A 16,373-nucleotide genomic window follows, 5' to 3' on the forward strand; every position below is an offset into this window, starting at 1 on the left:
TGGGACACAGAAAAGATGGTCCTTAGAGGAAAGTATATAGCAATACAAGCCTTTCTCAAAAAAGAAGAAAGGTCTTAAGTACACATCCTAACCCTATACATAGAGAAGCTACAGAAAGAATAGCAAAGAAAGCCTAAACCCAGCAGAAGAGAAATCATAAAGATCAGAGCAGAAGTCAATGAAACAGAAATGAAAAATAACAGTAGAACAGATCAACGAAACTAGGAGCCGGGGTTTTGAAAGAAATAATAAGACTGATAAAGCCCTGGACAAACTTATCAAAAAGAAAAGAGAAAGGACTCAAATAAATAAAATCATGAATGAAAGAGGAGAGATCACAACCAACACCAAAGAAATACAAACAATTATAAGAACATATTATGAGCAACTATACGCCAGCAAATTTGACAATCTGGAAGAAATGAATGCATTCCTAGAGACATATAAATTACCAAAACTGAACTGGGAAGAACTAGAAAATGTGAACAGACCCATAACCAGTAAGGAGACTGATGCAGTCATCAGAAATCTCCCAAAAACAAAAGTCCATGGCCAGAGGGCTTCCCAGGGGAATTCTACCAAACATTTAAAGAAGAATTAATTTCTATTCTCCTGAAACTGTTCCAAAAAACAGAAATGGAAGGGAAAGTGTCAAACTCATTTTAGGAGGCTAGCATTATCTTGATCCCAAAACCAGACAAAGATCCCATCAAAAAGGAGACTTACAGACCAATATCCTTGATGAACACAGATGTAAAAATTCTCATCAAAATACTAGCCAATAGGATACAACAGTATATTAAAAGGATTATTTACCACGACCAAGCAGGATTTATTCCAGGGCTGCAAGGTTGGTTCAACATCCACAAATCAATGTGATACAATACATTAATAATAAAAAAAAAAAGAACAAGAATCATATGATACTCTCAACAGATGCTGAAAAAGCATTTGACAAAGCGCAGCATCCTTTCTTCATCAAACTTTTCAAAGTGTAGGGAGAGAGGGTACATATCTTAGTATCATCAAAGCCATCTATGGAAAACCCACAGCCAATATCATTCTCAATGGGGAAAAACTGAGAGCTTTTCTCCTAGGGTCAGGAACATGGGAGGGATGTCCACTATCACTACTGCTATTCAACATAGTACTAGAAGTTCTAGCCTCAGGAATCAGACAACAAAAAGAAATAAAAGGCATCCAAATCAGCAAAGAAGAGGTCAAACTCTCACTCTTTGCAGCTGATATGATACTTTATGTGGAAAACCCAAGACTCCACTCCAAAACTGCTAGAACTCATACAGGAATTCAGTAAAGTGTGAGGATATAAAATCAATGTACAGAAATCAGTTGCATTTCTATACACCAACAGCAAGACAGAAGAAAGAAAAATTAAGGAATCAATCCCATTTACAATTGCACCCAAAACCATATGATACCTAGGAATAAGCCTAATCAAAGAGGCAAAGAATCTGTACTCAGAAAACTATAAAGTACTCATGAAAGAAATTGAGGAAGACACAAAGAAATGGAAAAATGTTCCATGCTCATGGATTAGAAGAACAAATATTGTGAAAATGTCTATGCTACCTAAAGCAATCTACACATTTAATGCAATCCCTATCAAAATACCATTAATTTTTTTTAAAGAAATGGAACAAATAATCTTAAAATTTATATGGAACCAGAAAAGACCCCAAATAGCCAGAGGTATGTTGAAAAAGAAAGCCAAAGTTGGTGGCATCACAATTCCAGACTTCAAGCTCTATTATAAAGCTATAATCCTCAAGACTGGTACTGGCACAAAAACAGACACATAGATCAATGGAACAGAACAGAGAGCCCAGAAATGGACCCTCAACTATACGGTCAACTAATCTTCGACAAAGAGGAAAGAATGTCCAATGGAAAAAAGACAGTCTCTTCAACAAATCGTGTTGGGAAAGTTGGAGAGCCACATGCAGAAGAATGAAACTGGACCATTTCCTTACACCACACACAAAAATAGACTCAAAATGGATGAAAGACCTCAATGTGAGACAGGGATCCATCAAAACCCTTGAGGAGAACACAGGCAGCAACCTCTTCAACCTCAGCCACAGCAACTTCTTCCTACAAACATTGCCAAAGGCAGGGGAAGCAAGGGCAAAAATGAACTACTGGGACTTCATCACAATCAAAAGCTTTTGCACAGCAAAGGAAACAGTCAACAAAACTAAAAGGCAACCAACAGAATGGGAGAAGATATTCGCAAATGACATATCAGATGAAGGGCTAATATCCAAAATTTATAAAGAACTTATCAAATTCAACACCCAAAGAACAAACAATCCAATCAAGAAATGGGCAGAGGACATGAACAGACATTTCTGCAAAGAAGACATCCAGATGGCTAACAGACACATGAAAAAGTACTCCACATCACTCGGCATCAGGGAAATACAAATCAAAACCACACTGAGATACCACCTCACACCAGTCAGAATGGCTAAAATTAACAAGTGAGGAAACAACAGATGTTGGCAAGGATGAGGAAAAAAGGGGAACCCTCCTACACTGTTGGTGGGCATGCAACCTGGTGATGCCACTCTGAAAAACAGCATGGAGGTTCCTCAAAAAGTTAAAAATAGAGCTACCCTATGACCCAGCAATCATACTACTGGGTATTTACCCTAAACATACAAATGTAGTGATCCGAAGGGGCATGTTCACCCAAATGTTTATAGCAGCAATGTCCACAATAGCCAAACTATGGAAAGAACTTAGATGTCCATCAACAGATGAATGGATAAAGAAGATGTAGTATATATACACAATGGAATACTATGCAGCCATCAAAAGAAATGAAATTTTGCCATTTGCAATGATGTGGATGGAACAAGAGGGTATTATGCTTAGCGAAATAAATCAATCAGAGAAAGACAATTATCATATGATCTCCCTGACATGAGGAATTTGAGAGGCAAGGCGGGGAGTTTGGAGGGTAGGGAAGGAAAAAACGAAACAAGATGGGATCCAGAGGGAGAGAAACCATAGGAGGCTCTTAATCTCACAAAACAAACTGTGGGTGGGGGGAGGAGGGGTGTATGGAGAGGGTGGTTGGGTGATGGACATTGGGGAGGGTATAGGATATGTGAATGCTGTGAAATGTGTAAGCTGGACAATTCACAGACCTGTAACCTGGGGCAAATAATACATTATATGTTAATTAAAAAAATTGTCTAGCAATCAGCTTTGCCCATTCTGTGCAGTCACTGTATTCTCACAGAATGCTTTCACTGATTTTTTTCTAAACTACTGCATCCATGAGCCATCAATAGTTGAAACTGGGGAAAAAGTAAAGTTTTGATATAAAGGTTGACTGAATATTTTTGTTAGAGAAAAGATGAAAGTGAAACAAAGAAGACTTATGTTACAATTTCACTCATTTGTTAATAATGTGAGCAAGTTTTTTGTTGATTCTGGTAACAGTAATCAAATACTGAAGGAAAATTTCCTTAAAAATTTTGTGCTAGTCATAATGTATAGGCTGAAGATACAACATATTTTTAAACTTTTATCTGCATTAAAAATCAAGCACAGGCATCAAATGCCTTTCCTTAAAAGGCCAGATAGTAAATATTTTAGGTTTATGGGCCATATAATGTATCACAAATATTGTACCTGTCACTGCTGCAGTGTGAAAGTGGCCACGGACAATACATAAAGAAATAGGCAAGGCTGTATTCCGATAAAACTTTAATTCTAAAAACAGGCAACCAGACAGATTTGGGCTATGGGCTACAGTCTGCTAACATCTGGTCTAGATAGTCAACAAAAAATCCAGTCCTGATTTGTAGTTTGACAACTAATGTGATGTAAATCCTCCCACCATGGCTCCTTTCAAGCTATCAACGTTAACATTACTGAACACTGAGTTGGGAAGAAATGTACAGTGGAACACTATTATATGGTATTTCCACCGTACAAATACAAGGGGTCTAAATAACCTCAAAAGCACATATAGTAGTAAAATATAAGTAGGAAATGTTAAAGTTTGATTACTTATTACCTTTGTCCTATCACAATTTAATTATGCTATATGACTTAATTGTTCATATGGCTGTTTTAACAAGCAAGTCACAAAATTCCTAAAAATTTAACAACTGGTTCTTGGAAGCCTTTACTGGCTGGCACCAGCACAGCACTGTGTCTCTATTTCATAAAATTCAAATCTCATTTTGTCACTCCTTAGTTTAAATACTTTATGGCATTCCACAGATCTTGAGATAATGACTCAAGTCCTTATACTGGTGTCCTAGATTGTACATGATTTCACTCCCTATTCACTGCTCCAGCCTCATATCTTACCAGTATTCCTTATGATAATTACCTCCAGCTACAATGAACTTCTTTTAGTTCAAGCAATCTCTTCTTTCTTCTTAGTTTTATTCTTCACATATGCCATTCCCTCTGTCCAGTGAACTCTATTTATTGTCTTTCCTTAACTCCTACATAGCTTTAATGTCTTAGCTCAATCATTCCTCAGTTAGCCTTTCTTGAAGCATTATCCTAACACTAAACTCCCATTATAGTGTCCTATATACCTCCTCAATCACAGCACTACTCATCTGCATTGTGCTTGTTTCTGTACTTGTCTAAATCCTTTACTAAGAGAAATCCCCTCAAGGGCAGTGATGTCTCCAACAGTCAGCACCAACTTCCAACCTTGTGAGAGGGCCACCTAAAACACCTCATCCTTTAGCTCCAGTTAAGCCTTCAGATGACTGCAGCCTCGTAAGAGACTCTAAACCAGAACCACTTGGTTAAACTGCTCCTGAATTTCTGACCCACAAAAACTCTAGGATACTGGTGCTTATTGCTATTTTAAGCCATTAAGTTTTAGAGGTAATTTTAAAAACAGTAATAGATAACTAATACACTTATAGTCTTCTAATTTTAGTTAACAGTGTATAAAAATTATATTAATCAAATAAATTATATTATTTATAATATGACATATATAATATAAAATACTTATAAGTGTATATATTATATGCAACATATATATGTAATACTTACAAATGTAAATATTATAAATTATACAAAATTACGTTAATCACGTAAAAAATAAAAATTCCCCTTAATCTTCTCCCTCTCCAATCTAATCACCAAGACTTGTTGGTTCTGTACAAAAAATAGATTGTGAATTTATCTACTTCTCTTTATTTAAATGTCAATACCTGAGCCCAAGCTAGTACCTGTATTGTACTATCTCCTGAGGATCTCATAACAAATTTATCTCCAACCCCAGCCAAACCTATCTCTACACACAGTGGTATGTGTGTTCTTTTGAAAAATAATTACGTTAATTGTTATAAGCAATATCCCCTAACAAATGCTAAAATTAGTTGCTGAAACTTTTTTTTTTAAGATTTTATTTATTTATTTGACAGAGAGAGATCACAAGTAGGCAGAGAGGCAGGCAGAGAGAGAGAGAGAGGAAAGCAGGCTCCTTGCTGAGCAGAGAGCCCGATGCGGGACTCGATCCCAGGACCCTGAGATCGTGACCTGAGCCGAAGGCAGCAGCTCAACCCACTGAGCCATCCAGGCGCCCATAAAGATTTTATTTATTTGACAGAGAGAGATCACAAGTGGGCAGAGAGGCAGGCAGAGAGAGAGAGGAGGAAGCAGGCTCCCCGCAGAGCAGAGTCCGATGCGGGACTCGATCCCAGGACCCCAAGACCACGACCTGAGCCGAAGGCAGAGGCTCAACCCACTGAGCCACCCAGGCACCCCAGTTGCTGAAACTTTAAGGATATTTTCATGACCTCAAAACAGTTCCCCCCAAATATTTATTAATTACTGTGGTGGTTTTAATATATGTCCACAAGTTTTTTTGACACTCTTTCCTTGAGAGGGTGTAGCTTAACATCCCTGCCGGTTGTCAGACTGGGCTGGACTTGGTAACTTACTTGTAATGAACAGAGTATGAGAGGAAAAAAGCTCTGTAGTGGAGAAAACTTGGCAGACACCAACTTAAATGATCAAGGTTAACAGCATTAACATATTAATACAAAATGCCTTCTAACATGATGTGCTAAGAAGGACACTTCTATTCTGTATTCTTTCCTAAAATACATTATCTCAGTCTAGTCATGAGAAAACATACAATTCCAAGCTGAGGGATATTCTACAAAATAACTGACCAGTATTTTTCAATAATAAAGGTCTAAGGAAAGATAACAAAGCATTAAGAAACTGTCACAGATTAGAGGAGACAGAGATCTAATGGGGAGATCTGAATAAAGTCTGTAGTTTCATTCATTTCTTAGTAGTGATAAATGTATCATGGTTATATAAAATGTTAACATTAGGAGAAGCTGATTAAAAGTTATATGGTAACTGTCCTATTTATGCTGCTTTTCTGTAAACAAACAAAAAATGTCAAAATTAAACGTAAAAAAAAAAACCTGAAGGAAATATAGCCAGAAACCAGAAAAAGTCATAGTTGCTTTTCTATTTAAAACCTTTCAATGGCTTCCCACAGCACTTAAGAGTAAAACCCAAACTCATTAGTATGGGAAGTAAAATTTTGTATGATAAGACGTGGACTCCCAACCTACTTCCCTGGTTTTTATGTCATTGGCTTTTTACTTTATACAAGACTCAGCAACCAACTTTTCTGCTTTTGGATCTTGAACTCTGCGACCCTTTCATGGTGAGGATCCTTCCCCTGGCTCTTCACATGGCTGCTGCTTTCCTATTCTTCACATCCCACCTTCGATACCACCTCCTGGCACTCCATCTTAATCACCACTTCCTCTTACCTCCCACTTTACAGTACATCATTAGTAATGATCTTGTGTATTTTGTATTTATTGTTTCAATAAACATTGTGCTCACTTTCTTCACTACTGAGTCCCCAGTGCCTATAATACTAACAAATAAAGGTCGCCCAAGTATTTGATGAATATGTAAACAGATGCAGTAATTCTGTGAAGTCTCATAAGCTCACCTCCTCCCACCCTTACTTGAGAATCACTGTCCCGAAATATGCAAGTCACATCTACTTAAAATGAAAAGGTTTGGCTATACACTTTGTAAGTACCTTTGTAAGTAACATAATGGAGAAACAAGTACTATCATGCCCTCTTGGTCAGAGTACAAAAAGGTTCAACCCAAGAAGTGTCATCTGACAAAATTTTACCAAAGTACAAATGCATTTACCCACTGACCAATCTAAAGGAACATGTGGATATACCTCATAGGTATAGAATGTGGATATAACTCTGTATATCTGAAATTATATATGTACAAGAGGTTATTAACTACACTGCTTGTGGCAGCAAAAACACTGGGGACAATCCATGTGCCCATCAACAAGAATCTAGTTAAGTATACTACAATACATCCATGCAATGGAAAACAATGTACCTTAGAAACTAATAAGGCTCTTGAAGTACTGATATTGAAAGCTCTATAAAACATAATGACGTTAAAAAAAAACTATAGTGACAAAAAAAAAGGAGAAGAACACACAATATGTTAACCTTTATGTAAAAAAGTGAAAAGAAAAATTATGTACTTTTACTTGCTTGTATTTGCCTAAAAGAAACTCTGAAAGAGGGGCACCTGGATGGCTCAGTCAGTTAAACATCTGTCTTCTGCTCAGGTTATGATCCCAGGTTCCTAGAATGGATCCCCACATCAGGCTTCCTGCTCAGTGGCGAATCTGCTTCCCTATCTCCCCTGCTACTCTTCTCACACACTCTCTCTCTCTCTCTCACTCACTCTCTCTCGAATAAATAAAATCTTTAAAAAAAAAAACTCTCAAAGGACATATCAGAAAATAAAAGCAGTCACCTAGCAAAAATATAAAAGAAAGGGTATATGGTAGAGTCAGGAAGAGAATGAGATAAAAGGGGAAAGAGTATGAGCAATGCTTTCACTTATACTGTTAAAAAATCAAAGCATTATGAAAAAATGCATATGTATTAAGCTATTAAAGTTCATATTTGGGACAGCTGGGTGGCTCAATCAGTTGAGCATCTCTTTCATGATCTCAGGGTCCTGGGTTGAGTCCTGCATCAGGCTCCTTACTCAGTGGGGAGTCTCCTTCTCCCTCTGTCTGCCACTCCACCCGTTTGTACTCTCTCTCTCTGACAAAGAAATATATAAAATTTTTTAAAAAAGGTTTATATTATATATAAGCACCAGGTTTATTTTCTTCCTGTTTCCTTCTTGTCATTACTACAACTATGTACAATGTTATAATCATAGTAAAATACTCTGACTTTCCTACTTAAAATTACTTATCACATAATTTTACAAGTTTATATATGAATTACTGTACTATACCTTTTCCATGGATATATACATATCTATATTGGTATCTCTCTTTATATATGTAGAACTAGAGAATATAAAATCCTTCTATACTCTTCAAATTTAGATTTACGTAGGAAATTCCACAATCTCATTACTAAAATCTTGGGAACTAAATATATCATAGAATTTTTTATTTTTTAGATTTTAGAAAAATAATAAGATACATGAACCATACATTAGTATTATCCACAAGGTTGCATCCATAATGAAATACCTTGCTCAGTACTAAACACGATGAAACTGTAAAGTATAAATATTCATACCAAGTAGGATAAAACAAAAATTATAAATGGCCACCCAAATGAATTTCTGTGAAATTTATGAGAAAATGTTTGGGTTTCAGAGTGTTTTGAATTTTCATATTGGAGATTACAGACTTATACTATTTTCATCTTTAAGCAGGAACATTCAAATTCAGTTGTAGAAGGAAAATAACATTAATACTAAAAACAGTATCCTGATATATTACATAAATGAAAAATAAAATGAAATTTAATAGTTATTTATCAATAAATTACAAGCTATAATCATACATAACTAAATGAGGGGTGGGCACCTAGGTGACTCAATCAGTTAAGTGTCTGCCCTCAGCTCAGGTCATGATCTCAGGGTCCTGGGATGGAGCCCAGAGTCCGGCTCCCAGCTCAGTGGAGAGTGTGCTTCTTCCCCTCCCTCTAACTCTCTGCCCAACTTGTGTGCATACCTATATGTATGCTCTCTTGCTCTCAAATAAATAAAATCTAAAAAAACCAACTAAATGAAAATGAACCAGATTTCCATAATTGAAGGACTAGCTTCCTTGAAAAAGTTAGGGTTTATTCCTGAAGTGTTCCAGTATAACGAGGTAAAATATATACACTTAATTACAATGTACTAGGTGCTACGGTAATGACACACTGGGCATTCTCAAAATCTACAGAAGGTATTACAAAACATTGAATAAGTCAATATACAGGCTAAACACACACATAGATATAAGAATCAGCATCTGTAACAAATTTCACAGATTTATTACTGAACAGTTAAAAATAAATAAAATATTGGTTCTTAAAATTTTCTAAAATTCTGAATCTAAGTCTATTACTTAAATTTTAAAAAAAATATATATTTTTTTTTCATCAGCAAATCCCAAAAATTATTTCCAAAGAACACCTTACTTTCCTTAAAAGGTGCTAAGGCATTTGAGGAACAATATTAAATCCAGTAACAATGTTATCAACCTATGTTTAAGAAAAACCCCAATAATTTGAAAAGAGATTAAGTTTAGCTCTTTATTAAAAATAAGTCAGCACAGACTATATGGCATCATAAAAATTTAATCACATATTAGAAAGACAAATCAAACTGATATAACCTCATGTCACATCATTTTATTTTTAAATTAGTCTAGTCACATCCTTCTAGAGGGACTAATTTTAAGTTAGCACAAATTTCAGTACTGCCTACAGATTTCTGTCAGTGTAAATTGCAACAGCCATGCATATTTATTAGGATGTAATTTCATCTCTGGATTTCAGTGACACTGATAAACCACTCAAGCTTCACTCCGGGTTTTTAATGACACCAGAACAAGTTGATGGAATTACAGCTTCATATGTACCCATGAAAGTCTTATTTCTTATCATAGAATAATAAGGCTAGAATCTTAAAGGGCATCATTCCTGCTGTATCACCATGGAAAGATGGATGCCTACTTTATTTTTAAAATTCCATAACTTGTCCTTAGTAATCTATTCTAATGCTGAGACCACAGTCATATCTTTAGTTATTTCTCTTTCTCTCACACTCACTCTCTCTTGTTCTACCCCCCTCCTTGTCCTACCCCACTCCTCATCCCCTCACTCTCTCACCACAGCTGCACTGGCAACTGACTTCAGGAAAACATTTACTTGCATTCAAATACTTTTTGAAGCTTTATAAATCCAAATACTTCATGCATAAAAAATAGAAAAACTGATTAAAATAATAATGGGAAATGTACACAATTTTCCCAAACCATGGGCAAACACACTTCTTCTGCTCTCTACCCAGAAAACATATATCAATATTGAGTGCATACTATACCATACCAATCAAAGCAGAGTTGACCTAATCTCCCTAAATTACCTATCTATTTGGTTGTGATTTTAAAAGCTTTGGTTTTAAAGAGCTACAAGTCAAAAGAAAAATTATAAAGAGATACCAATTTTCAGCCACTTGGTTAACTTAATTTCCTAAACTGGCATTTAACCGAGTGGGTGAAATGAGGTTTCCTGCCTGAAATCCACCTCACAGCAAGATGAGCTAACCCTGTCTGAAAGCAGCCACCAAACCAAATCCAGGAAAAATGGGAAATCAAACTAGCTCTTTTTGGTTTTATTGCCTTTAAAATAATGAAGAGACAAAACAGAAAAGGCATTATTACATTGACAAAAACATTAGGTAGCCAATATATTTACCTTGCATTCAATCTCTGCTTGTTTGCGCTTTGCTTCACTTAATTGAGTAAGTAGTCCTTTGTTCTGTGCAGAAAGATACTGCACTTTCTCATGCAGACTAATCACCTCTTGTTCCGCTCTTCGAAGATGGTTACTGTTGATTTGATTCTAATAATTAAAAATATAAATATTCAGACTTTAAAGACCCCCAAAAAATCTACAAATTTTTACCTCCCCATTATATCTCAATAACATTATGTAAAATGTTATCAGTTACAGGTGATTTTATTCAACATATAATAGTTAAATGCTAAAAAAAATTATAAATATGCTTTAAAAAATCGAGTCATCCAGAAGATACTTAAGGTCTATATTAGAAACTCTTCAACTTTCTGTTTATACAATAACTATCTACAAACTTAAAGAATGTTTACACAGACCCTGAAGTATTAATTTCTGAAATAGGCAGTATCATACAAATGAGTAGGTACAGAAATATGATGAATTTAACTCCTCTTTCCCATTCCCAAAAGGACAAACTGAAAAGTACCATCACCATTTACTAGACTGTAAAATCCTTTATGTCATGAAATGTGTCATATGCACTTCTATATTCCAATGTACAGCACAGTCATTTTAAGGAACATGAACTGGTTTTGAATTCTGACTTGTTATTTGGTGATTAGGCAAACTAGTTATAATATTTCTATTTTTTTATTTGAAAAATGTATATAAAAATACTCCCTATTTCTCATTCGGGTCTCTTCAGTATTAAATGAGAGATTACATGGAACAGCACTTAATATATAGAAATAACTCAATAAATGTTGGTGTTTAATGTATTAAAACTATAGAACATGCTAAAAAATATATAGAGACTTTAATTTGACTGACATGAAGTAGTTTCCCCATGCAGGCTCCACATAGCCTGATTTCTTTCAACCCTAAGATTCTATTAGGGGTCTGAAAGAAACAGTAGGGATTTTATAATCGAAGACAGAAGAATCTGGTTCCTTATTTTACAGTTTTTCAACCTTGCTAAATTTACCTAATCCCATCAAATCCAGTACACTAGTACAAGCATAGATATTATGACTAGACTTCAAAGGCTGTGTTGTAAGAATCACATGAGTAAAGTTTATGAAAGGAATCTCACATAATGTCTGAAATTAAACAGATACTTAATAAATCCTTGGTTGTTACTATTATTACACCTATTCTACCTCACTCAATAAAAACAACCCAGCCTCCAGTTTTATTAAAAAATCTGCATCATGTAACAGTTTTAAGCTCCAAAACTTTCTACCATTTCTGAGTTTCTTCATTTTTACTTTTACTCTTCTTCCTATTTGTCTACAAAATAGTGATCTTCTTAGTACTTAGATTCAGTACTTAATCTAAGTACTCAGTACTTAGATTCAAAATGTTCTACAACTTTTTACTGTCTTCGCTTCTACCACTGAACAAATAACTACACTTCAGAAGACATAAATTCAACATAAGCTGCAAAGAATTCCCACAGATAGAATCCCTCCCTTGACCCCTCACTACAAGTCCATGATCCAAAATTATAAAACTCCACACATAAAACCGAAAATTGAAGTGAGAAATTGTAGACAAAAGGATAACAAGAAGAAATTCTTTAAAAACTCTAGATAATAATCATGTAAGGACTTTGTATAAAATAGTTTATTTAAAATGATAAGACATAAAAAGAGGGAGCAAAAACATAAGCAAAGAATAAGTAACTATCAAAAAACATTTAGCAAATTTGGGGGTGCCTGGATAGCTCAGTTGGTTAAGCATCCAATTCTTGATTTTGGCTCAGCTCATGAGCTCAGGGTCATGGCATGGAGTCCAGTGCCCGGCTCCCCGCTCAGCACAGTCTGCTTGTCCCTCTCCTTCTGCTCTTCCCCCCACTCATATATGTGTTCTCTCTCTCAAATAAATAAATGAATAATCTTTAAAAAAAAAAACAGATTTAGCAAATTTGAAAAACAACGAAATACAACTTCTAGAAGTTAATATAGTCAGTAATGTTAAAAATCAATTAAAGGGTTAAACAGAGAATTAGCTACACTGAAGAAACAGTGTTCCAGAAGAGGTCAAGAAACATAGATGAGAATAAGGAGGTACAAAATACAACTAATAGAGGTCAGAATAAAACAGAACACAAAGGAAATAGTGAGCTATGATAGTCTAGGAGATGACAATACTTAAGAATTTTTACAACTGGAAAAATTATATATATGAATCCACATTCTGGGAAACACAACTAGTTTTAGACAGGATAAATACAAATAAACCCTCACTAAGAAACATTTTAACAAAATAGAATGCTCACAAAAAGAAGAGATAAATCAAGGGCAAAACTGAGTATCTGGTAAGGGGGGAAGTGAAATACTCAGCAGACATCTCAAAAGGAAAAGTTTGTAGTGCTTAAAAAAATAAATTTCATCCTACAATAACATATTCAGCTAAACTATCATACCAGAGTGAGGAAAAAAAATACATTTACCTTTAGGAAAGTGAGAGTTTGATTGAAATCGGAAAGAAACTATTAAATAAAAGTAACAGAGAGCAAAAAGTTAGCAAATAGATAGACAAATCCAAATAAGCACTGACTCCATAAAACAACAATGGAAGAGCAATGAAGATCTTCCAAGGCCTTTATTCAGTTTAGAAGGAAGACAGAGATGATTATCAACATCAAACTTTGTTCAGTCAGGTGAGCATTTTTTATTTTTTTCAGGTAATAAACACTAACAGAAAAGGAATCATAAAAGTCAAACCAGTAGTAGAAAAAGAAACATCTAAATTAACCCAATAAAAAAGGAAGAAAAGAGGGGGAAAAAATAGAAAAAAGGGAAGAAATAAATTGAAAAAAGAAAATAATTTTAAATAGATACATCATAATAAAGAGTTTTGGTTCCTGATGGGGTTGTAGAATATAAAGAGCATTACTCCTATTCTTTTAAAAAAAAAAAAAAAAAAGCCAAACTCTAAATTCATGATTCTTGTTAAAACCAGAGAGGAAAGGTTACAAGGCAACCAACTATCCCCAAATCTAAAAACAGACAGGGCAGATGAAGCCAGAAATTGTTAGAATAATTCACCCGGAGTATTATTAAATATTAAATATTATTAAATTATTAATATTAAATATTAAATATTATTAAATTGGTTGTGGCCAAGTGTTGGCTGGCTAGAGACTGTGGAGCCCAACGGGAACAGCAGAGTTCACAAGCTCTTATACACTTTTTCTTCATGGACCCTAAAAGGTACACACAAAAAAGACTGATGAGAGTCTTAAGAAAGAGATCTCCACAGCATAGGCTTGAGGGAGAATAGCAGGCAATGGAGAAGGAGCACTAAACCTTCCCTCCTCTAGGGAATAAAAGGTTTCACAGGCTTCACAGGCCAAGAAACACTGTTGCCCCTGGAGCACTGGGGAAACCACTATACCTGAGAATGGGACAGGTCTATATTGTGGGCCTAGGACTATGCTGGTGGTCAGGCGGAGCACTAAGAAAGTCAAACACTCCAGATCCAGGGACACAATACAGCTTTATCAGAAAAATGGGGAAGACTTCTGCCCCTCCAACTTCTTGCAACAAGTAACAGTGGAACACCCTGGAGACTCTCTCTGAAATGCTGTGTAAATGGAAGACCTAAAGACACTGAGAAAACCCGCTGGCAAACCAGCCCCCAATCTAAAAATAAGATAGTGCTAGAGGAATTTGAAGGCTGTGGTGCAATGAGGGTAACCACAGAAACAACAAACCTCAAACCCAGCCCAACTCCTGACTATATTAACTCAAATCCCCCACATTAAAGGCCTAGCAGAGGAGAAGGTATGCCCATTTCCAGGCATTAAAAACTACTTACCTTAGTCTATTGTCCTACTCAAGATATTCAATTTTCAGCAAAAAATTACAAAGCATAGGAACAGGTAAGAAAAAACAAAACACTACCAAGAGACAAAGCAATCCACAGAATCAGCCTCACATATGACACAGATATTAAATTACCTGACAGGGAATTTACAGTAACACTGATTAATATGCTAAAGGCTCTAACAGAAACGTGAAAACCATGCAAGATCACATAGTTAGTATTGACACAGAAATAAAAACTGAAAGAATCAAATGGAAATGCTAGAAATGAAAAACACAGTAATATATTTGAAGAATGCCTTCAATGGCTCATCAGACAACTCACAAAGTGGAAGAAAGAATCAGTGAACTTAATAGTAAGTCAACAGAAATATTTAAGTCAAGAGAAACTGAAACACAAAGGGAACAAATAATGAGGGGGAAAAAAGAAGAGAACATTCAAGAGTTACTATCAATATCAAATAATCTAATGTATGTGTAATGAGAATCCCAGGAGAAGAAAAGAGTATGGGTGGACAGAATATATATTTGAAGAAGAAACAACCAAGAATTTTCCAAATTTCATGGTAGACACAAAGCCAGAGGGCCAAGAAACTCAGAGGAAAAAAAACAAAGCAAAAAAGTACATCAAATCGTTTCATCTTCAGACCGCTAAAAATAAGACAAATCAAGGGTGAGCAGAGGGACAAACACATTACATGCAGAAGAACAAAAACAGAATGACAACAGAATACGAAAAATCCAAAATATCAGAAACCTGAATCAAGCCATCTGAACATGCTGTGTATGTCTCTGTATGTGTGCTCTATCATACACTTGTTTGTTTTTCAGTATTTTGATAACCGTACCTCAATATAACTGGTTTGCTTTGCAATCCTATGTATTTTACTTTATGCATTAAAAAACATTATTTTGAGAAAGGGCCCAGAGGGTTCAGACTGCCAAAGGAGTTTATAGTATAAAAAAGAGATAAGGATCCCTGTCCTGAAGAAACTCTCAGAGCTATCCACAAGGAAACATGTACAAGAATGTTCAGAGCAGCACTATCTGTAAGAGCAAAAACTGGTACACAGGAAGAAGAGTGGGGCTCAGTAAACTAAGGTGGACTCCCTAGGTGGTATTTCCTAAAAGGCACTGCAATGAAGGAGCTGAAATGTATCAACAAGGACAAATCTCTTAATCTGGATGCTCGATATGGACCATCATCAGTTCAAGCACTGGCATTTAGGAAAAAGTACTTTATGTGATTCTTCTTCCAGCAAAATCGATCCAAAATCACACTTAATCAGGTACAATTCAAAATACAAATCCTTAGGAAGCCTTTTCCTAAGCCATCTAATAGGAATTAATTTTGCCCTCCTATTTTCCACAGCAGTTTTCATCAAACTCTTTAATTACCAAATTTCTGAATTATACATTTTTTTAGATTTTATTGAGATATAATTGATACAGAGCGCTGCGTAAGTCTAAGATGTACAGCATAATGACTCGACTTACATTAATCAGAAATGATTAACCATCATGTCATATAGTGAATTATATTAAACATAGTTTTGTGCATGCCTGATTTCTTAGGTGTTAAGTTCTCTGATGGCTGGACAGTGTTTTGTATTCAAAAGTTCTCAAAACGATGTTTATGAATTTGATTCATTTATCACTCTTAAATAAAATCTGGGGTGGCTGGGTGGCT

General features: G+C 35.4%; 1 protein-coding gene across 10 annotated transcripts in view; it reads right to left on the bottom strand.

Annotated features, from left to right (window-relative positions):
• Positions 1 to 16,373, bottom strand: part of EVI5 (ecotropic viral integration site 5) — a 188,264-nt gene that overhangs the window by 57,915 nt on the left and 113,976 nt on the right. For all 10 annotated transcript variants that reach the window (XM_032867132.1, XM_032867133.1, XM_032867136.1 and 7 more), the window contains one exon: positions 10,809 to 10,955. In XM_032867132.1, the coding sequence (XP_032723023.1) occupies positions 10,809 to 10,955 (147 nt within the window). The remainder of the gene's footprint in view (positions 1 to 10,808; positions 10,956 to 16,373) is intronic.

This window comes from Lontra canadensis, unplaced genomic scaffold (genome assembly GCF_010015895.1).
Source record: "Lontra canadensis isolate GAN:19392208 unplaced genomic scaffold, GSC_riverotter_1.0 scaffold33, whole genome shotgun sequence".
Taxonomy (NCBI): domain Eukaryota; kingdom Metazoa; phylum Chordata; class Mammalia; order Carnivora; family Mustelidae; genus Lontra; species Lontra canadensis.